This window comes from Phyllosticta citribraziliensis (genome assembly GCF_038025025.1).
Source record: "Phyllosticta citribraziliensis strain CPC 17464 chromosome Unknown J3D65scaffold_6, whole genome shotgun sequence".
Classification (NCBI taxonomy): Eukaryota; Fungi; Ascomycota; class Dothideomycetes; order Botryosphaeriales; family Phyllostictaceae; genus Phyllosticta; species Phyllosticta citribraziliensis.
Window position 1 is genome coordinate 1,206,597 of NW_027117343.1, and position 27,881 is coordinate 1,234,477.

Below are 27,881 nucleotides of genomic sequence, written 5' to 3' on the forward strand. Positions count from 1 at the left end.
TATTAAATTTAGCTATAAGGGCCTTAGAAATACTATTTATATTTACTCTAGTATCTACTAGTACTTATACTATATAGCTACTAAAGGATACTAGGATAAAGGGTAATAGGATATAGTAGATAATAAGGCCCTATTACTTAACTAGTATTATAACCTCTTTATAGATTATTAGCTTTAGCTTATAGTCTCCTCTAATAATTATAGAATCCTCCTAGCCTTCTAATAATTTAATACTAAAGTATATCTTATATATTAATAGGTCTATAGGCTTACTATCCTAAAGGGGCTTACTATTAGGCCTATATAAAATAAAGCTCTAAGTAGGTATATACTTTATAGTATATACTAGGCTTATATATATATAGTTAAAAACTCTAGAGATAGTTTTACCCTTAGTAACTAATATATTAGTTAGTATATTTAAATATATAAAGATCCTATCTAGGAAATAATCTTCTTATTTAAATAGGTAATACTAAGAGAAGTTAAATTTTATAGGCTTATTAGAGGAGTTAAACTAGTACCCTTTAATATTATTAACTAGTTCTATATATATAGTATATATTAGCTTCTATAGGTTATCTATTATATATAGGTATTTATTTAGTACCTATAGGTTATTATAAAGTATTTCTTAGACCTCTTCTATAATCTTAGTATTAATAGGAGTATAAAATAACTTCTATATATTATTATATAGGCTAAGGATTCCTTTTATATACCTAATAGTCTCCTTATTAAAGATATCTCTATATCTCTAGCTATTTAGACCTAGTTTATACTATTTATAATAGAATAGGTCTCTAAATATAATAGTTTTAACCTAGTATTACTTAGGGGGGGCCCCTTTACTAAGTAGCTCTAGCTTATTACTCTTTAATTCCTTAAGAATAATACTTAGCTTATTTTATAGAATTTCTTTAATATTAAATATATCCTTATTAGTATCCTCTATAGTTACTCTTTAAGGTTTATCTATATTAGGTTCCTAAATAGGCTCTTTACTAGATATAGTAGGTTCTTTAATATTACTACCTAATAGACTAGTAATAGCTAGTTATTTTAGCTATTAAGGTATATTTACTAGTAGGGTTATACCTAGGATATCCTTATTAGATATATTCCTAGTCTTATTAGATATTACTTACTTAGCTATATTCCTAACTTATTTATTAATAGCTATTTTATTAACTATAGCTTATAAGATTTTAGCTCCTCTTCTCCTAGCTAGCTTCTTTAGCTTCCTTATATATTTTATAATCTTTATTAGGTTTATAAAGATTATATTCCTAAGAGGTACTTTAGCCTTAAAATAGTATATACTATATATTATCCCTTTATTATAATAGTAAATCTAATAGAAATAAGGCTAGCTATCCTTTATATTAGCCTAAGTATAGTTAATCTAAGTATACTAGCTTTAGTCCTAGTTATATTAGTCTTAGTTATATTAGCTATAGTCTAAAGGTATATTATATCTAGTATTAATTTATAATAGGGGCTAATATCCTTATAGTTCTTTATTTATTATAGATTAAGATAATAACTCTCTCCTAGCCTAGTAAGGAGTTACTTATTATTCTAGTACTAGTAGTATTTTTAATAAATTATTATTATTTATCTACCTCTAATACTATAAGTACTTCTTAATATCTAGCTATTTATTCCTCTTATAAGTTAATATTAGCTAGCTATTAAAGTCCTAGATATATCTATTTTAACTAATAGATATAAGGCTAGTATATATAAATAGTAATAGAATAGGGTAACTCCTAACTATATAGCCTATCTTATTATAACTCTAATATTCTCCTATTCCTATACTTTAGTTTATATTTAAACTAGTAGGTCTAGCCTAGTTATAGGAGTTAGGGTTATATTAAGGTTAGCCTATAGGAGCTATCCTAGATAGTAGTAGCTTTATTAATAGAAGACTAGGACCTATTTATAGAGTATATTATCCTAGTAATAATATATACTATCTAGCTAGCTAGCCTATTCTAATAGAGCTATTATAGGGAAATAATAATTAGATAACCCTTATATATAGGTCCCTACTACTTATAATATACCTATACTTCTTACTATCTATAAGCTATTTATAGATATAGCTAGTAGCTTCCTAGATTAATTTAATATATATCTTAGCTAGCTTATCTACTAGGTCTTTAACTATAGTATTATTACTCTTTATTAAAGGGGTCCTAATCTTAGAGGTTAATTATCTACTTAAAGCTATAGTTATAGAGGAAGAGCTATTAGAGGATAATACTATAAATAGTAGAGAAGATCTTAGGAGATATCCTCTCCTTATTAGTATAAGGTCTATAATATAGTCTAGCCCCTTAATATAGTATATAACTATATTTATAATCTCTAATAAGTCTATAGAGTATAATACTATATACTATTTATATTCTAGCTAGGCCTTAATATATAACTAGAGATACTAAATATTCCTAGCTCTATAGGCTAAATACCCCTTTTATAAGAACCTAGTTTATATATCTATATATAGGGTATTAAGGAACTATATCTTCTATAGGCTTTTATTAATATATCCTTCTTCTACTACCTTATTACTAAGTATCCTATAAAGTTTAAAGAACTTATCTACCTTAGAGGGGTAATAGAGGTCCTTATATCTTTTAGCTAAGTTCTTAATATAGCTCTAGTTCCTACTAATTATACTAGTATCTTAGTTCTTATATTATACTAGTATCTAGACTTTTAGACCTTTCTAGTCTCTAATCTAGAACTTAATAGTATAGTAGATTTCTAGGCTAATTAGGGTTTTATAATATTAAACTAGCTTTAGTATAAACTCTTCTAAGAGACTCCTAGCTATAGTATAAAAGTATTTATATATCTTAAGGAATAATAATATATTATCTCCCTTAAACTATAGCCTTTACTTTAGTACTAGTATCTAGCTTATTAGGATTATCTATATTAGAGAAGCTATTCTTATATAGTATTAGTTAATTTCTATTAGTATTAATAACTCTCTATTAGACTAGGAGAGAGTTATTTCTATAGTATCTAGTATTAGCTAATTAGCTTAGCTTAGTACTATTATTTTATTACTATCTATCCCTAATAGTAGTATAATTATAGGAGGTATACCTAGTCTAGTAAAAGGTCTAAATAAACCTATAGCTAATACTATACCTTATAAGGGAGTTTAAGTACTAATTACTAGTAATAGGGGTACTATAGATAGTCCTCCTTAAGTAATTATAGGCCCCTACTATTAGCCCCTAGAAGAGTACCTACTACTATAAGAACTAGATTATTATCCTTTCCCTTTATCTCCTTTTAATATACCTCTTCCTCCTCTTCTATTTCTTCCTAATCTACTAGAAGAACTTATAGTACTTATAGGCTAGCTATTAAATTTATTATATAATTATATCTAAATCCTCCTTTATAATTTATTATATAAACTACTAACCTTATAATATAATAGAATAGTCCTAAAAACTTAATAGGCCTTAATAATCTAATATCTATAATATAACTATATAAAAACTAGAGAATTAACTATCTAGGCTTATCCCTATACTTTATAGGTAGAAATACCTAGAATAATATTATACTTAATAAAAATAGAACTAGGTAAAGTTAAATAGTATAGTATTATTATTCTATAAAGTATATACTAACCTACTATAAAATTATAAGTATTAATCTTATAGCTTATATAGTATCTATAAAATAGTACCTAGAATAAATAAGTAAATAAATACTAGTATAATAGTAATAACTAGTATAGTAAATATATAATAATAGGCTAGGTAGGAGAGGATAAAATTAATAGTACTTATTAGTAATATCCTAAAGCCTTTTACTTACCTAATTTCTACTACTATTATATATTTATATAATTAGATAGTAAGCTCCTAATCTATAGAAGCTATACTATAAAATATAGGTAGGACTAGCTACTTACTAATATACTTACTTAGCTAGCTAAAATGCTAGTACTAGAAGAGGTATAAGAGATAGTAACTAGTAGTAAATAAGTAGGCTCTATAGGATAGGAATAAAATAACTACTAAACTAACTAAAATAAGCTACTATCTAGCTATTACTTCATTATCTGAGTAGTATAAGACTTAGGTATAAATAATAAGTATAAATAAATAAATAACTAAAAGCTACTATCTAGCTATTACTTCATTATCTGAGTAGTATAAGACTTAGGTATAAATAATAAGTATAAATAAATAAATAACTAAATACTTAGTAGATAATAGTTTAACCAAGTATAAAAGACTTTATTTATATAAGTAGTACCTCTTAATAAGCAGCTATAAAAGAGGGTATATAACTAGCTAATCTACTACTAAAATACTAATAATATAAAACCTCCTATTACTACTAAAGGTGCTAAGTTTACTTATACTTTTATTAGCTATTATTATTGCTACTAAACCGCACAGAACTATATTTTCCTAGTATTCTAGAGCCGCCTATAGTCTTATTTTCTTACTAGCCTAATCTTCTACTTATATCTAAGCTAAAACCGCAGCTAAGAATGAGAACAATAACCGCTAAAAGTAACCCTTAAAAGCTATAAAAACCGTGCCGGCCAGTAGTGCTACACTAGACCTAGTACTAATAAATATAGATCTAACTTTATTCTATATATATAATGGTTTATTTTCCTTAGGTTTAGGCTAGAGAAGGTGGTTTAATTCTACTTTATTAAGTAGTAAATCTCCTTCTTTTATTAGTTTAAATATTATATATATTAGAGGCGGCTCTAAATTAGTATAATCTAATCTTCTAGATAAAGTATCAGCTCTATTATTTTCTTTTCCTTTCTAGTAGGTAATTTTAAAGTTATAATTAGCTAGAATTTCTATCTATCTAGCTTATTATCTAGTTAATTATTTTATTATTTTAAAATAGTATAGGTTTAAATGGTCTATTATTACTTCTACTTAATAATTAGCTCCTTCTAGATAATATCTCTATTCTTTAAAAGCTATTACTATAGAGAGTAACTCCTTATTATATATATTATAATTTAATTCTATAGGAGATAGTTTTCTAGAATAATAAGCTATAGGATATAGCTTATTATCCTTATCTAGTTAGCTTAGGCAGGCACCTATAGTATAATCTAAGGTATCTATTTCTAGAGTAATAGGTAAGGTATAGTTAAATATCTTTAGAATAGGTACTTTAATAAAGGCTTATTATAGCACCTAGTAGAGTGAATCAATATAGACTACTAATAATTAATAGGTAAGGAGTAAGAGTAGTTATTACACGGCCTATATAGAATAACTATCTACTCTTAGGCTAACTAGAAATAGCTAGTATATATAGAAGAAGTAAATACTAAGTACTAGATACTATAAAATATAAGTAGTATATACTATATTATATAATACTATCCCCCCCTCCTAGTAAGTAATATCCTTATTACTTAGTTACAGGTCTAACCTACTAGTAAGTAAAGGTTAGGGTATCTTTTATAATAGTATAAGATAATATTATATATATTATTAAACTTACTATTATTAGTATTATAGAATACCTAGTCTAGTAGATAGTTAGTCTAGTTTACCCTAAACTAGAGCCTCCTATTAGCTAATATCTAGTAACCTATAATCTCTTCTACTTCCTAATTAGTATTCTTATTCTTATTATTATTATCTTATAAGGCTAGGCTATTAGCTAGCTATTATCTAGGTAATAGGTTATTACTAGTAATAATAAGGTATAAGATATTAAATTTATTATAGGTATATAACCTAGTAGGTAGTTATAGTATAGCCTAGTTACTATATATATTAGTAACTTAATATAGACTATTATTATAAATATTAAGTATAGTAGGATAGCTATAGAGTATATATATATATAATCTATATAGATATATATATATTTACCTAGTTTAATAATATAATCCTAATATTAGTAATTAGCTTAAATAGCTATTTATTATTATATAACTATAAGACTATACTTAGTCTTATCCTATACCTATTATATAGTATAGGTAATAGCTTATATAGTCTATAGTTATATAGAATAGGTATCTATAATTAGTCTATAGATACTATAAATAGTAGCTTTAGTATTAAAATTAAATTATAGCTTATAGCTATAATAAATATAAAAGGGGGAGTAGCTATTAAGGCTCTTATATAGTATACTATTAGCTATAAACTAGGTAATAGATAGTAGTAGTTACTAATTATCTTAATAGAACCTAATAAACTATCTTAAATAGTTCTTAAAGTCCTAATTAGCTTATTTAGTCTAGCTATTAGTTTATAGATAATAGCTAGTAGATAGTTTTAGGCTAATACTAATAATATAAGCTAGGCCCTCCTATAGGTAAGAGATAAACTAGTTACTATAGTCTAAGATAATAGAGAGAGGGAAACTATATATAGTAAAGATATAGTCTATAAGTATATAAGCTATAGCTTTAGCTATAGTTCTATTATTTATAGTATCTATAGTAATAAAGTAGTATACTTTACTAAAATAGTTATAAATAACTAGGATAGTATCTATCCCCTTACTATATAGTAGTAGGCTAATAAAGTCTATAGTAATATACTACTATAGCTATAATAGAATAGGTAGTAGTTATAGCTAGCCTAAAATAGCTAGATAAGCCTTATAAATATATATATAGATTAGATAATTATCTATAACTTAGGATATAAGTAAGATAAGGTAAGGAAACTAAAATTATAGTACTAGGAGATTATATAGCTAAGTTTAGCTAGGGTAGCTAGTAAGTAGCTACTTATAGATATAATATATAAGAAGTAATTAGAGTTTAGTAGGTATAATAAGGTAGCTATCTATAAAGATATTCTACTACCTATTAATAGTAAATAGTAAGTCTAGCTTACTAGTATAATACCTCTAATTATTTATCTTAGTATTATCTATAGTATTAGCTATAAGTAATTAGTAGAGTATAAATATATTATTATTACTATTATTATTATTTATTAGGGCTAGCTCCTAGTCCTTATATATACTAGCTAAGAGCTTATTAGCTAGGAGTAGGGTCTAGTATTATATTTATTACTAGAGGTTATTAATAGTAGGGGTATCCTAAGGATAGTAAATAAGTATATTAGCCTTAATATTAGTATAGCTAGGGTAATATATAATCTTAAAGTTATATTCTAAGAGGAGTTTAGCCTAGTAGGCTTAATAATAAATTAGCTATTTAGTTATAGTAAAGTACTATAATATCTAGTAATCTATAAATACTATAAATAGTATCTAGTAGGCCTTAAGATTAGGCTCCTATAACTCTAAGGTATAAATAATAGCTAGGAGCTCCTTATTATAGATAATATAGTTAAGCTTAGCTAGTACTATAGTCTTAGAATAGTATATAATAGGGTAAAGCTATTACTTATTATTATACTAGGAGAGAAGGCTACTATTAGTCTAATTAAATAAGTCTATTTTTATAACTATCTTATAAACTAGGTTAAAGTAGGTAAGGACTAGTACTATTATAAAGATATACTTAAGACTATTAAATAACTATTATTTAGTATTAGTCTATTACTAATTAGTACCCTTATAAGTTAGCTATATTAATAGCCTAGTAGTCTTACTATAGTCCTTAATAAATTACTAGTAGAAATTAGTAGTACTAAGAAAGGACTAGACCTATTTTACTATTATAGGCTACTCCTAAGATATAATTATATTAATCTTAGAGGGGTCTATATAAATACTATTAGTAGAGATAATAATACCTAAAAATTAGGTTTCCTAGATATAGAACTTATACTTATAAATATTAACTTATAAACTATACTCCTATAGATAAGTAGGGACCTCCCTAATATACTATTAATAATCTATAAGTATTTAGCTATAAATAAGGATATTATTAAGATATATAGTAGTATACTTACTAAGATAGTAGAATAGGTACTTATTAATTAGCTATTACTAGGTACTAGGGCTATTAGCTATACTAAAGGGTATAACTAAGTACTTATAGGTACTATAGTAGGTCTAGAATATAAGTAGGTCCTTAGTCTACTTATCTATAATATATATTTAGTAGAAAGCCTACTTAATATTAAGCTTAGTAATATACTTAGTACCTCTTATTTAGCTAATTATCTTATCTAATAATAGGAGGGGATAGTAGTCCTTCTTTATAAGTTTATTAAGCTTATAGTAATTAATATAGAAATAAATACTACTATTAGGCTTAGTTATAAGTAAAATAGAGGAGGCTATACCTACCTTACTAGGCTCTAATATACTAAGATTAATACCCTTCTAGATATACTACTTAATCTTAGCTAACTAGATATTATTAGTATACTAAAGTAGTATATAACTAAGGTCTTTAGGTTTAGTACTATCTTTTAGTTCTATATAGAAGTTAGTCTATAGATAGGTATAAGAGAGTAGGTTAGTATTATAAAAAGTATCTAAGAGGTTATAATACTTATAAGGGATAGTATAATAGAGGTAAGGCTTATTACTACTAATACTAAAAGCCTATAGGATAGACTCTAATAAATAAAGTTTAGTATACTCTAAGTTATTAATAGGAGTAAAGGTATAGATAGAGTAGGCCTTAGTACTAAGCTATTATTAGAGTAGGACTATATTAAAAGCTATAATTAGTACTATATTAGCTAATAAGCTTATCTAGGAATAACTCTACTTATTAAGCTAACTTATAGTCTTCTTAATAATAGAAATATCCTTAGGTACTTAGTAGTAGTATTATAATTAAGAGAGCTCTCTTAATAGGCCTATCTTATAATATATTAACTAGTAAGGCTAGCTAACTTACTTAGTACTAACTTATAAGGGAGAGATTAGTAGTTTATTATTAAGAGGTTAGCTATAATATAAGATCTTAATAGGAGTTATAGTAGTAGGCTATAGTAGAGATAAGGTAGTATTATTTATAGATAGTAATAATAGTAAGGTATAGTTATTAAATAACTAGCTATTAGTCTAGGGGGGAGTTATAATTATAGTTATAGGTAGTAGTATATTAGTAGTAAATATATATAAATAGGCTATACTAGTTTATAATATCTAAGATAATATTTAAATAGATAGTAAGGATTTAATTAGCTTAAAGGCTATTTAAGACTATATTAAAATATCCTAATATTTAATTAAAAACTTATTTTATAAATTAGTACTATACTAATATAACCTACCTAACTTTACTCTACTAATCTTTAATAATATATATCCTAGATCTAGTATAAAACTAAACTAGTATATATACTCTAAGCTAATAAATAAATTATATAAAGGACTAATCTAGGTAATTATTATAGAAGCCTATAAATTAAAAAGTATAGAATTATCCCTATATTTTAAGCTAAATAATAAGCTAGTAATAAGCTTATAGGTAAGATATTAGGTCTAGCTATATATATAATTACTAATAGTCTAGGGCTTATATAACTATTACTTCTAAGTACTAGTAGTAATAAGTTTATACTTAAGGGACTAATTTATATATAAGCTACTAGTATAACTAGAGTTAATAAGGATATAGATAGGCTATAGTAGTATATTAGGATATATATAGATATATATAGTATAAGAATAATAAGAAGGACTAAAAACTCTATTCCCTAATTATATTAAATAACTAATAGCTATCTTATAGGTATTATCTTCTATAGTAGTTTTATAGGAGGCTACTTATTTTCTAATAACTTATCTAAGTCTATAATATTACCTTTATTAATAATAATAATACCTAGGTCCTTAACTATATCTATAAACTCTTTAGTAACCTCCTTTATACTAGTAGCTAAATAGGTATAAATTAGCTAATAATATATAGGCTTACTATATAGATAGTCCTTAATCTAGTACTTTTAACTACTATAATACTAATAGCTATAATCTTTTAGTATAATAGTATACTCTTATTTAATACTACTAGTAGTATCTTTAATAGGAGTAGCCTAATAAGAGGGTCTAGCTAATATAGCTATATAAAGGGTATTCTTATAATAGTTTATTATCTATAGGGTTAATAATAGCTTAGCCTAACTAATATTAGTAGCCTAGTCTAAGATATATAATAGCTCTATATAGCCTTTTATAATATTAGTAATAGTAATATTATAATAGTTTATATAATTTATAGATTAGCTAATCCTTAGCTATATAGCTAATCTAGCTAATATATTAAACTAATATATAGAATATATATAATAATATCTTAAAAGCTACCCTAGTACTAGTAATATAGTCTATAATAGTAAGTTAAGTAATAGTATAGCTTTACTAGTCTATAATATTATATAAACTATCTAATAAGGTCTAGATAATATTAGGGTTATTAATACTATCTTTATTATTATTATTATTATTATTATTAATAATAGTAGTTAAAGTAGCCTTATTAACTAGGTAAGAGTAAATATATATAGCTTTAGCTATATTATCCTAATACTAGCTACTATTAAAGAGTAGCTTATCCTTAATATTACTATACTATATATAGTAGTTATCTAGTATACTATTACTAGACTAATACTTAGGATTAGTAAATTAATATTAGACCTTATAGTCTAGTATATTACCCCTATTATAAATTACCTATATAAGCCCTAAGACCTACTCCTAGAGCTACTAAGTTATTAGTATAGTAATAATAGATAATTTATTATTATTATTACCCTAAGGGGTAATAGGTTAGCTAGATAATAGGCTAGTAGTAGTTAACTACTAGCTAGCTATTAATATAGTTTAAAGAGTAGCTAATAGTATTATACTATTAATAAACTAGCTATTCTTAGCTATTATATAGGTTATTAACTATATAATATAATAAGATATTATATCTCTATTACTAATAGAACCTTCTTAATCTATAATTTTACTTATATACCTTATCTAAGACTATAAACTATAAAAATAATAATACCTAGTACTTCTAGTATATCTAAAACTATAGTATTTTAACCTAATACCTTATAGGGTATAATTAAAGTAAGAAAACTTATTAGTAAGGGATAGATAATAAGTCTTATCCTCTTATAAGTAGTAAGAGACCTATTAATAGTATTATAATACCTAGTAGAGTAAATTAATATAGACTACTAATAATTAATAGGTAAGGAGTAAGAGTAGTTATTATATAGTCTATATAGAATAACTATCTACTCTCTAGCTAACTAGAAATAGCTAGTATATATATAAATAGTAAATACTAAGTACTAGATACTATAATATATAAACTATACATGCTATATTATATAATAAGGACCTTATAACTATATCCTTTAGAGATTTTTTAAAGCTATTAGTATAGTTTAAAAGGGTTTACTTAAGAGCCTAATTTTACCTCTATATATAATTTAATTACTATAATACTTAAAGCTTATTTAAGGGTACTATCTTAATCTTAAATAATTTAATTTCTTAATATAGTACCTTTATAAATACTTCTATAACTAGAGCCTTTATTATATAAGTAGGTCCTAGATCTTAAGTTTACTCTTTTACCTCTACTAGTTCTACTATATAGAACTTATATAGGGAAATAGGAGGAGATCCTTATTTATTTTTATTTAAAGGTTATCTAGGGTTATATAAGTCTTTAGTTCCCTTATATAAATCTAATTAGATAGATTAACTAGTACTAGTACCTTTAATAATACTAGATATAATAGCTTTATTCTTAGCTATATTATCTTTAATAGTCTTCTACTTAGAATATTTCTTAAGTAGGTATAGATAGGATACCTCTTAGATATTTATATACTACCCTATAGCCTTTAATAAAGACTTCTATAATTAATATATACTTAATACTCCTTAGCTATTAGATAATACTAATATACCTAATAAGGATAACTTAGATTTACTAGGGAAAAGTAATAAGTAGTCTTATATAAGGCTATAGCTATATATAATATTATTTAGATTAAATATTATAATATCTTTATAGGTAATAAAATAGAATAGAGCTAATACTTAGAAAAATCTTTTATATCTATTGTAACTTATAAGTTTCTTATTTTATAGGTTTCTTTATATAAGGGTTAGTAGTCTATATTAGGCTAGGAATAAGGTAAGGTATTAATAGGTTATTATAATATATTAGTCTAAGGCTATAGTAGCTAGTATCTTATAACTATATAATATTAGGGTTATCTATACTAGTATTAGTTCTTATATAGGTACGCTTAATAGTAAGCGCCTATTATAATATAGTACTTATATATAATAATAGGGGATAAATAATCTACTTATTATCTTTATACTTTAGTATCTAATCTTAGGTAAAGACCTTATTTTTATAATTTTATAGGAACACTCTTTAATCTACTACTAGTCTATCTCTATATATATTTAATCCATATCAACATCCCTACTACACGCGTACCACATTTCCTCTCTCCTCATCTCTTACGCTCGCTCAGTCAATCCCCGTGATCGCAAAGTACGGGTCATTTGGATCAAACGGAAACTTGCGAATAACAACATCGCCCACATAATTGCTCAAGTCAGGCTCATACGCCGCCAAGTCTACCGCGCACGTCGGCTGCGCTTGGCCAAACGATGTGATGGAAGACTTGTTGCCGCTCCCGTACTCAACCCGCACTTGATTGATGGTGGCGCGGCTGGGATCCCCGGGGAGGTAGTTGAGCGGCAGGATTTGCAGGCCGGCGTGGGCAGAGGTGAAGACCGTGTTAGGCAGGTCGCCGGTGTGCGGAACGTGGTGCATGCTAACAAGACCTGAAGTTAGCAAAGGCGACAGAGATGGCGACGCTGGGGTGTAAGCAAGGAGATACTGCCTACCCGAGGTTAAACCACACGACCAAATCCTCTTGCTCCAAACTCTCGCCGTCGAAGAACGCGTCAAAATCCACTATCGGGTCATGCACGTCCTGGCTATTCGCCGGATGCGCACTCTTTGGCTCTGTATCTTTCTGTCGCGTGACGAACAAGTCGTGGGTCGCCCACTGCGCCGCCTTGGCCAGATTCGTGCTGTTTTGGACCGTCAGGTGCATTGGGCTGGTGGCTGGCATGATGCGGTATCCGCGGGCCTCTCCAAAGTCGTTCGGGGCGTCAGTGTTGACGACGCTCCACATGGTCGCCGAGTTTTCGCCCCAGGACAGCTTGCCCTCGTCTTCATTGGCGATGTGCGAGCGCGCGAGCTTCATCGTGTTGCGTGCGCCGCCAAAGGACCACGGGTACGTTTCGGTGGTAGGCACGAGCTTGGTCGATGTGAGCGTATTGGCGGTGCCGAGGACGTCAAGGTCCAGCTTGTAGTTGAGGACGTGGTCGTGCATAGAGCCGGAGAGGGCATCGTGGATGTGGAAGCCGTAGTCGCCGTTGTTGGCCCAGTACGCGGATTGGATGTAGCCAGAGGCGCGCACTTCGACGTGGACGCTGCCGTCGAGGTGGAAGGAGTAAGTAAATGCATAGTCATAGTTGCCTGGATGGATTGTCAGAAATATTCCGAGTCGATTTTGCTTGGAGTGCTCACCAACGGTTGCCACGCTACGGATGGTAAAGTAGGTGTTCTTGGTGATGCTGACGTAGTCTGAAGTACTGTGTCGCTGCAGCGGATAGTCGGCCGTGCTTTCAAAGAGACAGATACTGTTTATGTGCGTGTGTGTCGTCTCGGCCGTGTAGAATGAGGTATTCAAGTAGGTAGCATAGCTGGGGCAGTCATAGCCAGCGACCAACTGGAAGCTATAGGGGCCGAATCCTGGCTTTGAGTCAGCACGTCGCAGTGTTTACCAAAGGAAAAGATGCCTCCTGGCTGCATAGCATCCGTTCACAACGTTCTTCCCCGCTGCAGCTAGACCCAGGGTGTATCCGGACTAAACTCACCATAATAGGTGTCCAAGTAAGCTGTGCCAGACTGGACTGGGTCGTTGCCCGCGTAGTGGGCAAGCGCCTCTTCCAGCCCCAGCTCATAGATGATACGCTGACCTTTGTACTTGATGTCAAAGAGTCTCATGCCTGTGTCACGGCTGAAAGCGACATAGAACTCGAAATCCATCCACTTGATGTACTTTTGCTCTGTGTCGACAAAATAGCGAGAGCCCTGGGGAGTTACAGCCAAAGGTGGTGTCAACGTGTCGAGCGGCAGCACGGGACCCTTCTGGTCCGTAGCTGCCCAGGATCCACCAATGTTGGGCTTCAGCTTTTCGAATCCCTCAGAGTAAAATGCGGTCTTGAATTCTTCGGTGGTTGGGTAGAAGACGTCGTTGTAGAACCAGCCAAGCAAGGCCCATTTGCTTGGGTCTCTTCCAGTGAGATTGGCCGCAAAATAGAGACCAAGGGGTAAGAGGGTTCCCTCATCGAAGCCATCCGTTGGGAGACCCCAGAACTGATTCCATTGGATGATGCCATCCTCTTGCCAGTACGGATCTTGACCCCATGCGTCGATAGTGTCGTTGTCCAGTCCAGTCGAAGTGCCATTGAAGAGCTCCAGGGTAATGTCAGCAATAGAGGCACTGACGTTGTGCTTCCAATCGGAGAGGCTGTCGGAATCAGCCTCGAGATTGCGCACTTTTCCCTGGGTCTGTCTTGTGTAGGGGTACGTCAGCGGCTCGTACCGCGTGGTCCCGTTCTTGATTGGCAAGGGGCCGACCAGGATGTCCTGAAAGTAGGGTTCTTCAGATGCTCTGTGGTCCAATTGGATGTGAGCGTATCTTGCCGGGGCTGTTCCATTGCCGTCCAGGTACGAAAGAGAATCAGTTTTGTTTGGAATCATCAACTCTACAAGCGTCTTTGCAATGGTCAGCTCGACACGATGAGCTTGGTACATTCAACTTACAATTGTATTGTCCCATTCGCCAGCATCACTAGCTGTTGTCAAATTCAGGTCCTTTTGGCTGAAAAGCCAGGCAACCACCGGTGCAGCTTCGGCATCAGTCAGTCCAGCCCAAATGTTGCTTTTCGGCGCCGCGATGGACTGAGCGACTGGAGCAGCGCAAGAGGCACCCGAGTCCTGGCGTCTGATTGGATGACTCCTGGAGCCACCAAGTCCTCCTCTTGCCCGACTGTCTTTCATCCATTTTGAACCAGACTTTGGATTGGGCCTTGCCGAGACGTGATCAACGACATTGGAAAGCAAAGACAAGACCGCCAAACCGGTCGCCAGGGCTGAGATTGCCGACTTCATGGCCGCAGTTGCAACTGTGGAATAATTCCGGTCGATGCCGCATTACGAGTCTCTCAACAGACCCTCTTTATACATTTTGACATTGTGACCCTTCGCATGGACCTGCTCAGTGCAGAAAAGGCCATCACGCTTTCTGCAGTTGTGGGTCAATATGGCGAAGTAGATAGGGACATTTTTCGTCGTGGTCACGATGTCCGGAACTCTTGGCAGTTACGGTGTGGGGTTTGTGGTGTTTTCTCGATTGCTTTCACGCCCACTCTTGTAGATAACAACCCAATGGAATCGGACATGGTCTTCTCCGCAACTCCACCGATTTTCGCAAGCGACCTCGTCGAAGCTGCTCATTGGGTCTTCAGAGGTAGAGTCCAGGAATCGACATGGCAGCCGGGCACGATAAAGCGATACGAAGCGATATCAGAAAGAAGGTGGATTTCGGCTTTGCCAGCCCCGGATTCCGGCTTCTTGTACCTGACGATTCTGAGCCCCAGCTTCAGGGCGTCAAAGCTTTCGACCTATCTGCGTCCAGAATGCGGAGGCCTGAAAATATTTCAGGGCGCCGTGCGCGTTGCGCAAGGAGGGACTTAGCTGTCGACTCCTGAGATTAGGGTCGCAAACAGCTTGATCATCGTGTGAGGTTCGTTCCCATCTTCCGAGCAATCACTGCGCCCCTCATGCTCTTTGCGAATACACTCTTTAAATATGGGACCGGGAGCAAGCTCTATTGTTTTGCCCACGAGAGATGATCGGGACTTGCCAACGTGGTGTATTTGTTCTTTTCGCCCCTTTTCGAAAGCACCCTGTTGAGTGGACGTCAAGATAAAGTTGCTGGACCCGGCGTCAATTTGGGACCCGACTTTGCCTGTTTTGACCTGGCCTGGAAGAAAGATTGACACTTTATCGAGACTTCAACAGACGGACACGATGCAGCAAAGACGCCCACAATTCCGCAAGGAGAGATTCTGCGTATCAAAAAGAGGATGGGGAGGTGCCACGAAAGGGCAGCATTGGCCGAGCACGTGGGCCAAAGACAGGCAGGGCTGGAATGGTGCCTCAGAGCCTGAGAAAGAGCTTAGCCGTGGGTAAATTGGCACCCACGAGATGCAGCGCATGCGGCGGCATCGGTCCAAAAGGTCGACAGCCCAAGAAGAGCAGGGGCAGGAACGAAACGAGACAAAAAAAGATGGGCTGGCGAGCGAGTGCGTCAATCCAGAGGCGGTGCGTCGCACGTTGATGGCATCGGGCTGCGGCCAGGATCCAGAGGGCGCTTAAGAGCACATGTCTCGCGGTTTCACCGCAGACGATTGCGGCTCGGGGCAGGGCCGTTGAGCGTTGAGGACGAAGCGGTATGGTATGGTATGCCGGGAGGTGGGATGTCTGTGGGATGTCTCCGCTGTGGGAGGGCCAGCGTGGAGGGGTTTGGTTTGGCACCCCCGCGGGGCGGCAATCAACAGGGGTGGAGGTCCGTCTTTGCAGCGAACAAGGGTAGAGGGATGCACGCGTAGCGCCAGCCTGACATGTACCCTCTACTGATGTCTACTTAGACTCGTTACACCTCGCAGCTCCAGCTCCAGCTCGTCCAACACCAGCACCGCCCATTTGATTTTTTCTCTCTGTCTGCTGGCCGCTCCACCTCGCGCCTGCCCTCGCTGTCGCCGCTTGGACCACCCCCTTCCAGTTCCTTGTGCCCCGCTTACGTCACTGCCGCCTGCACCAGCGCCCGCGTCCTGCTACTTAAACTCGTCGAGCTTCTCCCCACGCCGTCTCCACAACAACTCTCTCTCCACACCCGCACCCACAATTGTCAACCCACCTGTTCAATCCCTCACCACTCTTCACCAACATTCCTCTTCTATCAAAGCTTCATCCACTACCCAAGATGCCTGCCGTAAGTTCAATTGCTCTCCCCAACCCTCAGCCTGACCCGGGTCCACTAACCTCACTTGCCCAATGCCAGATCAAGCAAATCCACTTCGACTGCGACAACACCCTCGTCCTCTCTGAGGAGCTCGCCTTCGAGGCCTGCGCCGAGCTGTCTAATGAGATCCTCGAGAAGTACGGCATCTCTGACCGCTATACCGGCCCTGCTCTCCTCAAGGACTTCGTCGGCCAGAACTTCCGCGGCATGATGACTTCACTTCAGAAGAAGTACGGCTTCTCCATGCCCGACGACGAGTTCAACACCTACGTCGACCGCGAGCTTGGCAAGGTCATCGAGACGCTCGAGAAGAAGGCCCAGCCCTGCGAGGGCGTCATGCCCGTCGTCCAGAAGCTCTACGACGAGAAGAAGTACGGCTTGTCTGTCGTCTCTTCCTCTGCCCTCTCCCGCGTCCAGGCTTCCATCCGCAAGGTCGGCTTGGACAAGTACTTCCCGCCCAACCACGTCTACAGCGCTGCCACCTCGCTCCCCAAGCCGACTTCCAAGCCCGACCCCGCCATCTACCTCTATGCCTGCGAGCAGATCGGCGTCACTCCTGCCGAGTCCGTCGCTGTCGAAGACAGCCGCAGCGGTGCCACTGCCGCGAAGAATGCCAAGATCCCCCTCATTGGCTACGTCGGTCCCTACGAGGGCGAGGAGCAGGAGAAGATGTACAAGATGCTCAAGGAGGAGTGCGGTGCCATCTACGTCATGAAGCACTGGAACGAGTTCTTCGACGCTCTCAAGGCGGTCGAGCAGTCCTAGACTTCCAACTCGGACATCACGGGCGGATAGACGAAGGATCAGATAGACCTTCACTGACGACGACAGCCAAATCTGGCCATGTATGAGGGACGAAAATGGGTTCACGAGGATTACGGATGGACGATTTGAATGAAACAATCTCCCATCACTCCAATCTCTTGCTTGCCGTGAATTTTGATCTGTTGCTTGAAAGTGATTCAATTGTGCGAGTCTTGGCCTTTTTGAGGTCTTCGAGTGTGTTTTTAAGAGCATGGCAGTAGTGTTGCGAGGAGCATAAGTAAGTAAGTGCGGAGGACTTTGACATGGAAGCTTCAGCCCTTACCCATTCCTTCCTGTACGTACGCGGATAGAATTTTGTTTGCGCAGCTCGACAACTGACACGCCATCACAGGAGCGCACAATGCACACATAGTCAACTCTTCGACAGACACTGTACTTGACGGCATCTCCATCGCTGTTGCTTCCTCTCTGCAGTCACCTCCATTTTGCTCAAACACCGACATATCGCTCAGACCATGGAAGCATTCTCGAAGAAGTCACTGTGGCTGCGCTCCGGTTTACCTACTGCCAGTGCCGGTCCTAATGAGCAGCTTGGGACGAATGCCGAGGAGAAAGGAAGAGAGGGTGATGTTGCCGCCCGCCCGCGCCTCTGAAGCATCCATGACAGGCAGCGATGGTGGGATGGAGGGTCATGAGAATGGCACATGGGCTGGTGACGAGGCATTCAAGCGGCAATGTGCCAGAGGATTGACTGAGTGTATAAATGCTGTGCAGGGCCTACTTACGTACGTACATCCGAACAAATGCTTTTTGTCATTGGTCTCGCTGCTGACATGGCGTTCTTTTGACAACACGCTCCCTTCCACACCCTTCTCCTACATCCTCTTCAACTGACCCCGACTACAAGTCTCCACCGTACCACACCGCAGCGCACCTACCCCTTCATCGTCTTCTGCCTCTGGCTCCTCCTCAGATTCTTCTCGCGCTCCTTCTCCAGGTACTTGCGCTGGTCGTCGGCGCTCATGTTCTTGAGCTTGCGCTCGCGGTCCGCCTTCTTCTGCTTCTCGGCCTCGAGCCGGCGCTCCTCGGCGCGGCCCTCGTCGTCGAGCTTGCGCAGCTTGCGCACCTCGTCCTCGCGCGTCTGCCGCACGCGCCGCAGCGCCTCGGGCCGGAAGTGCGCCGACGACGCCAGCCGGTCCGGCAGCCGCAGGAAGAAGCTGAACAGCGGCAGCGTCGCGCTGTAGTCGCCGTTGGAGGGGAGCGTCAGCGCGAGCGTGACGCGCTTGCGTGGGTTGGTCTCGTCGAGCCTGTGGCTGGTCAGTGGGAGCACATGGGGAAAGAGGATGAGACGCACGTCTTGGGGCGGTCCATGGGCTGGTCGGAAATGACGAGGGCCTCGAGGGCGTCGCCGGCCTGCTCGACGACCTTGAGGAGCTCGGGAGTGAGCATGGCGTCGGTGATTTCGGCCGACTCGCTCATGACCGTGTACCACATGGGCAGCTTGGGGTGGTCCTTGGTGGTGGTCAGGGAGAGGTCGTAGCGGTCGTCGCGCAGGCGCTTCATCAAGTCCTTGTGCACAATGGCAAAGACGAAGCCGTCAAAGGTCGAGTTGGGCACCTTGGCCGCACCGGGTGCCAGCGTGCTCTCCTTGCCGTCAAACGTGTAGGCCGTGGCCTCCATGCGCTCGACGGGCGCGGACACGCTGTCGAAGAAGAAGCTGGCCGCCGCCTCGCCGTAGCGCACCAGCGGATTGTAGCGCTTGAACATGGACAGCTTGACGTCGACAAAGGCAATGTTCTGGCGGCCCGTGGCGTACGACTGGTATTCGTTGTGCGAAACCTCCTTGACCAGCTTCTCCGGCTCAATGGATTCCATGTCCTCGGCACTGAGCCTGGCCAGCCCGCTCGCCTGGACCTCCTCGACCGTCGGCGGCTTCTTGTCCCTGCGCCCGCCAAAGCCCACGCTGGCAAACTCGGACTTGAGCACCGGCGCGTGGGCCCTCGCCCAGCCGTGCGCGCGGCGGCGGTTTGCCCGCGTGCCCCAGACGTGCACCAGCAGCACCAGCAGAATGAATGGCAGGATGAAGGCCTCTTGCTTGAAATCGGACAGCTGCGTCCGCTCCCACACCCGGTACCACTTGGTGTAGGGGACGCGGGGGGCGTCGGTGGCGCCAGCGACGACGCCCGCAGCGGCCGTCGATGCGCTCGCCACCGATATCGACGCTGGCGTGGGCTCTGGGGCGCTGGCGAAGTCGGCAAAGTCTGCAAAAGCACTCGATTAGACCCAATGGCCCCATAGTGTCAAGTCGGGGGGTTCGGCCTGCGGGCGTGACGTACCGGCGTCGTGGTCGGCGACGGGCGCCGCGCTGGGCTTCGGCTTGGTGCCCAGCAGGTTGTTGAGAAAGTCTGCCATGGTCGCGGATTGGCCTGTCGATGACTGGCGACGCAGAGTTGGGCGACGAGGCTGATGGGTTGCGATGCGGCGCTGGCGACGACAGAGATGTTGACCTTGGCGGTGCGGCGTTGAGCTTCTGCTGGGTGCTCCAGCCAGCTCCGGGATCCTTACGCGAGAGCTCGGCGCCGATCTGTCGACTACTCCGACCATCACCCTCGCCCGGCTCACGACAACGACCTCGACCAACTTGATCAATTCGTCTGCCAGCATTCCGCACACGTCATGGCAACGGCTCCCATCTCGCAGCCTCCCCTGTTTCTTTCTCACTGCTCACAGCCAGACGGGCGACCTGCTCTCCCAGAAAAACAACTCCGGCCGGCCGCGAGGCACGGTCATCGCCTCCACTCCCCACACCACGCTTCCCAAATCCATTCCAACACTCTCTCTACCCTCTCTCACGCACATTACCCCCTCAAACCTTCCAATCCAGAAAGCTTCCCTTGCCTTCCCTTCTCCTCCCCCCAGATTTCCCTTCATATACCACTTTCGCGCCCAATCTTTTTATGCGTTCATGGTCTAGGGGTTATGATACTTGCCTTCCATTCATCCACGATGGAGCCAGCAAGTTGCCTGGGTTCGAGTCCCAGTGGACGCAACGTTTTGCCTGTATCGTATTGGGGAGGGCCCGGCGATGTTTTTTTTCGCGTTGGGCGTGGGTGGGGGTGCGTTGGGGCGCGGCAGGGGGCTAGACCGGGCGGTGACTCCACCCCACCCCCTGGCGTGTTTGCGGCTTTTGCGAGAAAGGTCTGCGAGGACGACTTGCCCAACTCTTTTTCGCTGGTGGTGATGGTGGGGGTTGTTGAAGGACGCCCGCGGGAAGTCCTTGTGGCTACACGTAGGTGATTCGTTCCTGTTGCTAATGTGCTGCTTTCTGTACCGTGTGCATGGCTTGCTTGAGAACAAGTCGAGATTTGTCGACTACCTACGTACCAATGGACGTAACGGCAGATCCGGGTACGCGGTCGAGCGAGAGGTAGACAGCGTGGATGTGTGTGAGAGCGGAGCCAGAGCCGTGGTGCTGGACGAGACGAGACAAGACAGGACAGGAACATAGCGTTCCAGACAGACTACAACAAGAGGGCGCGATGTATGGCAGAGATGAGAACCACGCGAGGCAAAGAGCAACGTCTACTCGATCCAACTCAGCGTCGCACGCACTTACTTACTCTGATGAGGATTCAGACACATGCTTTTATTGGTTGATTGGTTGGTTAGGTATTTCCCAAACAACAGCAGCGAGCTGAAGAAAATTGCGTCTCTGTCCGGCTCTTGCTGTCTCATCCAGCCAGCAAGTCAAGTGTCTCGGCACATGTCATATATGCATGCGTGTCTCGCGGCGAATATCCACCGCAGAGATAAAGCCACATGTGGCGCCAACACATTGAGGAAATAGAAGCAAGAAGTCTCGTTTTCGTACGACAAGAGGCTAGTCGGCAATTATCAACACCACCATCTGTCTGTTGCCGTCTAGGTGCGAGGGTACCTGTGTACGGCAAGAGGTGGAAGATGACGCAACACAGCCAGTGGCGGTGGCGCCACCGCACACAAAGAGACGACGGCGCGTGACGGCGTCGTGTGGCGACAGAAGCACGCTAGACGTGCTAGCCGGTTGAGCAGCTCATGAGCGTCACCAGTGGTTGAGAGCGGTAGGTGAGCCGTGGGCAAGCTAGACTGGTGGCGAAGCCTCTCCAATCCGGCCATGGCGACAGATGCCGAGAGGGCAGAGGGCGTGGAGGGTGGAGCGCGTGACAGGTTCGCAGATTCGGGCTTGGATGATCTCGATATTTGGCATGGGCAGGTAGACAGGAGATGGCAAAGAATGACGAGGCGCTCTCATTCCATTCAATTCGTAGTAGATAGATGGTGGAGAGAAGGAAAGGCTAGGAGTACGGCAGAAGAAGACACAAAAACCAACCGACGCAAAAGAAAAGATCCCGTTCAGAACGCGCTCCCGTCAACGTATCCTCTCCTTCTCAAAGCAGTCCAATTCCATTTTGGTCAAATTAAACCGCTCATGCCCCGTTCTTCACACCGTTTCCATTGAGCAGACTATCCTTGTGGGTACCCCTCGCAGGCGCGCCATTGTTGTCCGTCGCGCTGATCGAAACCTTGCTCAGCATGCCGTTGGCCGCACGCAGATCCGGAGTCTTGGCCATGCCGTTGTGCGAGCCGTTGAAGCGCAGGCCCGAAATGCCGGGGTAGCCCTTGACGCCGGTGGCTTTCTCGAGGCGCGACGCAATGTCCTCGCTGACCTCGCGGAAGATGGCAATCTGGCGCTTAATGATCTCCTCCTTGCGGCAGTTGGCCATGTGGCCGGAAACGGTCTTGATGAAGCGCTCGCGAGCGCCATCGTCGAAAACGCGCTCCCACAATGCGCGGGGCGCCTTGAAGTCCTCAGGGCGGATCTCCGACAGGAACGTGACGGCCTCGCCAATGAAGTGGCCATGCGTCTTGTTCAAGTCGATGGTGCGGTTGCGGAAGCTGATGGGCTCAATCGATGACAGGTAGTTGGGACGACCGCCCTGGTTGTAGAAGGCCATGGAGCCGTCACGCTGGAAGTTGGCGAAGCGGTACGGCACGCGCGGCGCGTTGACGGGGAGCTGCTGGTAATTGACGCCAACGCGGTGGCGGTGCGTGTCCGGGTACGAGAACAGACGCGATTGCAAGACGGGGTCGGCAGAAGGCTCGACACCGGGCGGCATGTGCGCTGGGTTGAAGCACACTTGCTCAATCTCGGAGAAGTAGTTCTTTGCGTTTTCGTTGAGGAAGAACTCGCCAAACTTGCGCAGAGGGAAGTCCTTTTGCGGCCAGACGTGTGTGAGGTCAAAGACGTTGATCTTTTCATTCTCCCACAAGTCTTCGGCTTGCTTGGGAGTGACGGTCTGGACGTAGCAGTCCCAGCCGGGGTAGTCACCGGCCTCGATGGCGTAGTAAAGATCCTTTTGCGAGTGGTCGGCAGACTTGGTGGCAGCCTCCTCGCCGGTGAGGAACCTGATCCCCTGCTTGCTCTTGTAGTGGAACTGAGCGTAGACCCAGTCGCCATTCTTGTTCACCAACTTCATCGTGTGGCCAGCGTAGCCGTTCATGAAGCGGTAGCCGTCGGGGATTCCACGGTCACCCATGAGGATCATGACCTGGTGGACGGCCTCGGGGTTCTGGGAGAGGTAGTCCCAGAACATGGTCGAGTCATCGGCGCCGGTCAAGTGAGTGGCCGGGTCGCGCTTCTGGGTGTGGATGAAGTGGGGGAACTTTGCGGGATCGCGCAAGAAGAAGACGGGCGTGTTGTTGGCGACCATGTCCCAGTTGCCCTCGTCGGTGCGGAACTTGACGGCAAAGCCGCGAGGGTCACGGGCACAGTCGTGAGATCCCGACTCACCGCCGACGGTGGAGAAGCGAGCGGTGACGGGGCACGACTTGCCCGCCTTGAAGATGTCGGCGACAGAGAGGTCGTCGAGGGGGTCGGTGGTGCGGTAGAAACCGTGAGCACCGCTACCCTTGGCGTGGACGACGCGCTCTGGAATACGCTCTCGGTCGAAGTGGGAGAGCAGATCTACCAGGTGGAAGTCCTGGAGCAGCAGAGGGCCGTTCTCGCCGACGCGCTGTGTCTCGTAAGGGTGGGGGTAAGGGGCGCCATTGCTGGTGCAGTAGAGCGTGTCCTGCGAGGTAGCGTCGCGGTCGTCGTTGTAGTCGCGGTAGAGGTCGCCGTTCTTGCGGCCGTCGGCGGCGTGGGCTCGCGGCATGTTAGCTGTGGGCAGCCCGAGGGGAGGGGAGGGAGCATTGTTCAGTTACGGTACCTTGGTAACCAGGAGCCATGGTGAGATGTCGTGGTACGGTGGATTGGATGGGCGTCAGACAGTCTCAGATGCCTGCGGATGGAGATTCGGAAGATCGATAGGAGGGAGGCGCCGGGCGAGTGGGAAGGACCTTTATAGGTAGCATCCGAGTCGAGTCGAGTCGAGCGTGTCGAGGAGCGCCAGGCCAGAGCATGACGACTAGCGTGCAAGCCATCCGCGCAGCACCCTTGTTCCCCCGCATTCTGTCAGCAGAGAGCGTCTGGATTTGTCGTCTTGTCGTCGAGAACCCGGGCGACCAACGCCTAGCGGATCGACGGGCAATCCAGAGTCGCGCATTTTTCAGCATCCGCCAGGTCGCCGTCTTTACATCGCCCCGCCGCCCATTGGCTCGCTTACCGTACTGTGTCGCGGTACGGCAAGGTACCTGCGCTGCCGAACCTCTTTTGTGTCTTCCTCTTCGTCCGTCTTCCTTCGCGCAGGCGCTCGCTCCAAGCCATCGCCGTCATCACCATCTGAATGTACTGGGCTGCACTCATACCGCATGGATGGATGGATGTTCTGATGCACCCCACCTCGCTCGCCACGCCCTGCCTGCCAACATGACATCGCCCGCCCGCCCATTGGCTCCCTCTCCGCACAACCTCGCCCACTGCACTCGTCAAACGTCCACTGTCGGCCTCCACCTCCACCTTTCCGCAAACTCTGTCCACCTCAAACTCGCCCCCGGCTCCTGCCAAAAAAGGGTCCAACCCAACTGAACCTTAATCCCCTCTCGCCCTCCTCAGAACCCCATGCCCATGTCCGCGTCAAACTGTGCAAAGTCGACCTCCAGGGGCAGGAACCCGCTCCACAGCGCGTCGTCCGTCAGCTGCCCTTGGCTCGTCGCAAACTCGCCAATCGTGTTGAGGTCCGTCCAGGAAAAGTCGCCCAGCTGCTCCGCCGTCGCCCCGTTGTCGTTGCCGCCCAGCGGGCTCTCGCCTACCGCTCCGCTTCCGCTGCACGCTGACGGCGCCGGCGTCGTTTGCGACACGCCGCCTCCTCCCTCGCCGTACTGCTGGTACTGCGAGTGTCCGCTGCTGCGCATGTACCCCGGCGGCTTGTGCGTGTCCGCCTTTTGCCAGAGCAGCTTGAGCAGCTCTGCGTAGCGCGCCCCCATGTGCTGCGGGCCCACGGCGCTGCGCTGCAGCTTCTCAATCGTCTCGTCAATCAGCCGTCGTATGAGCCGCTCCTCGTCGCCTGCAAACACGCCCACAATCTTTGCCCGGAACAGGAACACGGCCCCATACACCAGATACAGGTAGAACCGCAGCGGCATGAACCGCAGTGCCGTCTCGGCCGGGATGAAGCTGTTGGCCGTCGTCAAAATCGCCTTGGCCGCGTCCAGCGCCTCGAATATGAACCGCGCGTCCCCCACTGCCCCCACGTTGTTGTAAAAGACGCGCGACGGCGACTGCGGGATGATCGGACTGCTGGCCTTGTCCTCTGCTAGCTTGGCCTGCACCCGTCGCACCGTTGCTTGGAAAGCAAAGGCGTTCACGTAGAGCCGCAGGTAGTCGTAGCTCATGACCAGCATCGCCTTGAGGTTGGGCGAGCAGCTCAAACAGCCCCCTGGGTTGTGTCAGTCTTTGCTTTTCGGCACGCACCCTGCCAGCCACTTACAAACTGCCTTCCATCCGTACGCCGCCGCTCGAAAGTCGTCTATGAACTTGACATAGCTGCCACTAAGATTCGACCGGAAACTCGTCCCGACGTTGGAGTACCTGTCCCTGCATCAGCACCGAGACACTTGACCCCAACGAGACGCTGCGCCTACAGGACATCATGCGCGTTGCCAAAAAGCGACGTCAACTCCAGGGTAGCCTGGCCACCAAGGTCAGTCATGGTCGTGATTATTAATGTGGGCCCAGCTCCAGAGCGGCCCGCGTACCTGAAAAATGCTTGCATAATCCTCCTCGTTGGGCCGTTGCGGCAACAAGTACGGGTAGTTTTCTCGGCGAAGTGTCGTCAGTGGTCCAGGCCTATTCCTTTGTCAGACCTCCTGCTTTGCTGTAAGTGCCAACAACTCACCCTCTTGACCAAAACGCCTTTCCTATGCGAATCTGCCGCGCGTCAGCCGCGTCTTCCGAGAGTCTTGTCGAGATGTGCGAACCGATATCTGCCGATCTGCTATGTAGCATGCTAATCAAATGTCAGCAGTGAACCAAGAAGCGTCGCACAAAAGATCCATGCATGAGACAGAGTGCGGCAAGATAGAATGCGTTGGTGGGCTCATTCACAAGGACATTCTTGCTCAGGGATTGCAATGCGAAAAGTCAAGATTTCAAAGCAAGAAAACTCATCAAGCCTCTCCGCAACGGCATCAAGACAGCACTGACGCCACTCACCTGTCCAAACAAGTAACTTCCGATTAAACTGAGGGTCCTTGCCGTCGTTGATGATTTTGAACGAATACCTCTCCAGGCCCATGTAGTATGCGAGCCGGATGGCCAAGCCGGACGAGTTCCACGCCTCCCTGTCCTCCTCCCCCTTTCCTATCTTGCCGACGTGCACCCTTTGTGTAAAGGGCGCCCACTCGGCAAGCAACAGGAGCGCTTCCACCGCCTCGACGCCGCCATTGCCGCCCGCCGCCAGGTCCGACATGAGAATCTTCATAAACTCGGACGCCGACTCGTACAAGTGCATCTCCTCGGCCAAGTCCTTGGACGCGATGACCAGTATGGCCGTCAGCAGGTGCGGCTCCTTGTGGGCAAAGTCGATGAGGTTAGAAACGTCAAACGCGTGGGGAGGTGCCAGCGGAAAGTAGGGGTGGTAGCATGTGCGGTATCTCTGGATGAGCTGCACCAAGTCATTCAACGTCAGCTTGCCCTCTGCCAAAAGCCGGTACGAAGATCTGGGCGTCGTCTCGGGCAACATGGCCCTCATGGGCGTTGGGTCCTGCGCTGCCGCAGGCGTGTCCTCCTCGGCCACGCGGGCCAGGATGCCCAACGCGTCCGATGGGTTCTGCAAATTGTCAAACTCCATGGGGTTGGTTCCTGTGGATTGAGGTGCCGTCTCGGGGGGCGGTCTAGCATTATTGGTCTCAATGGTCCTAAAGTTGAGGCGTTGTTCCGTCGGCGAGCCGTTTGTCGTGGTGCCAATCGTACCAAGGCCGTGGAAGCCCACGCTGTTGCTTTCGCCGGCAGCAGGGGGCGGAGGGGGTGGTGGCACAGAGAAGACTCCAGAAGACGCTTGGTGGGCGTCTCCAATCTGTGGCAAAGGTTTCTTTCTTACTCGACGGCCTCCTCGGTTGGATCCTCCAAGTACACATTCCAGGCTTTCTCGCTTACAGCGCTGGCAAGGTAGCTGTGCCTTGCCGTCCTTATAGTCCCTAAGTTTGTTAAGTTTTGCGACTTGAGAAGACGCCAACGAATCAACCGGGAATAGCAAATGAAACACGACCCAACAGAAACGCCAACGGGATACAAGACTATGGCACTGATCAAGGCGGATGCAGGACCGTCGGCAAAGGATTGGCAACGTCCTGGAGACCCCATCAGGCGAACTGCACTTCGTCGGCCTTTGTGCGTGCTTTCATTCCCCGAGGGTCGGTGATGGCGCGTGCTGCAAAAGTGCTACTCACAAATGGCATTTTGATTTGCGGCGGCGGCATATCAGGCAGGCTTGATTGACCCTTTTGTTCTTGGCCTCGTTTTCGGGCCCATTTTCAGGCGTCAGAGATTCGGACGGAGGCACCGTCGGCGGTGGAGGCTGCATGTCCATGCTGAGAACGACGAAGGCGACAGGAAATGGAGAATCAAAG

The 27,881-nt window shown here is 43.1% G+C and overlaps 6 protein-coding genes across 6 annotated transcripts; 2 read left to right on the top strand and 4 right to left on the bottom strand.

Annotated features, from left to right (window-relative positions):
• Positions 1 to 12,264: 12,264 nt before the first annotated feature.
• Positions 12,265 to 15,342, bottom strand: J3D65DRAFT_370075 (putative membrane copper amine oxidase). The gene is made up of 5 exons (XM_066795698.1): positions 14,807 to 15,342; positions 13,855 to 14,758; positions 13,505 to 13,729; positions 12,814 to 13,453; positions 12,265 to 12,740 (listed from the first exon to the last, which is right to left on the bottom strand). The coding sequence occupies exons 1-5, from the start codon at positions 15,152 to 15,154 to the stop codon at positions 12,431 to 12,433; spliced, it is 2,427 nt and encodes an 808-aa protein (XP_066655322.1). The 5' UTR covers positions 15,155 to 15,342; the 3' UTR covers positions 12,265 to 12,430.
• Positions 15,343 to 16,712: 1,370 nt separating this feature from the next.
• On the top strand, positions 16,713 to 17,978 carry J3D65DRAFT_624640 (HAD-like domain-containing protein). The gene is made up of 2 exons (XM_066800270.1): positions 16,713 to 17,039; positions 17,109 to 17,978. The coding sequence occupies exons 1-2, from the start codon at positions 17,031 to 17,033 to the stop codon at positions 17,832 to 17,834; spliced, it is 735 nt and encodes a 244-aa protein (XP_066655323.1). The 5' UTR covers positions 16,713 to 17,030; the 3' UTR covers positions 17,835 to 17,978.
• Positions 17,979 to 18,300: 322 nt separating this feature from the next.
• On the bottom strand, positions 18,301 to 20,349 carry J3D65DRAFT_624644 (uncharacterized protein). Its single transcript, XM_066800271.1, has 3 exons — positions 20,171 to 20,349; positions 19,189 to 20,095; positions 18,301 to 19,141 (listed from the first exon to the last, which is right to left on the bottom strand). Exons 1-3 carry the CDS (start codon positions 20,244 to 20,246, stop codon positions 18,769 to 18,771), a joined length of 1,356 nt encoding a protein of 451 aa, XP_066655324.1. The 5' UTR covers positions 20,247 to 20,349; the 3' UTR covers positions 18,301 to 18,768.
• Positions 20,350 to 20,394: 45 nt separating this feature from the next.
• J3D65DRAFT_370093 (uncharacterized protein) lies at positions 20,395 to 21,303 on the top strand. Its single transcript, XM_066795699.1, has one exon. The coding sequence runs from the start codon at positions 20,511 to 20,513 to the stop codon at positions 21,129 to 21,131; it is 621 nt and encodes a 206-aa protein (XP_066655325.1). The 5' UTR covers positions 20,395 to 20,510; the 3' UTR covers positions 21,132 to 21,303.
• Positions 21,304 to 21,851: 548 nt separating this feature from the next.
• J3D65DRAFT_624651 (catalase-like domain-containing protein) lies at positions 21,852 to 24,191 on the bottom strand. The gene has a single exon (XM_066800272.1). It carries the CDS (start codon positions 24,026 to 24,028, stop codon positions 22,301 to 22,303), a length of 1,728 nt encoding a protein of 575 aa, XP_066655326.1. The 5' UTR covers positions 24,029 to 24,191; the 3' UTR covers positions 21,852 to 22,300.
• A 672-nt stretch (positions 24,192 to 24,863) lies between these two features.
• J3D65DRAFT_645916 (uncharacterized protein) lies at positions 24,864 to 27,841 on the bottom strand (the record flags this gene model as incomplete). Its single annotated transcript, XM_066802241.1, has 8 exons — positions 24,864 to 25,690; positions 25,742 to 25,842; positions 25,896 to 25,942; positions 26,010 to 26,100; positions 26,150 to 26,181; positions 26,232 to 26,260; positions 26,467 to 27,449; positions 27,702 to 27,841. 8 exons carry the CDS (start codon positions 27,839 to 27,841, stop codon positions 24,864 to 24,866), a joined length of 2,250 nt encoding a protein of 749 aa, XP_066655327.1.
• Positions 27,842 to 27,881: the final 40 nt, after the last annotated feature.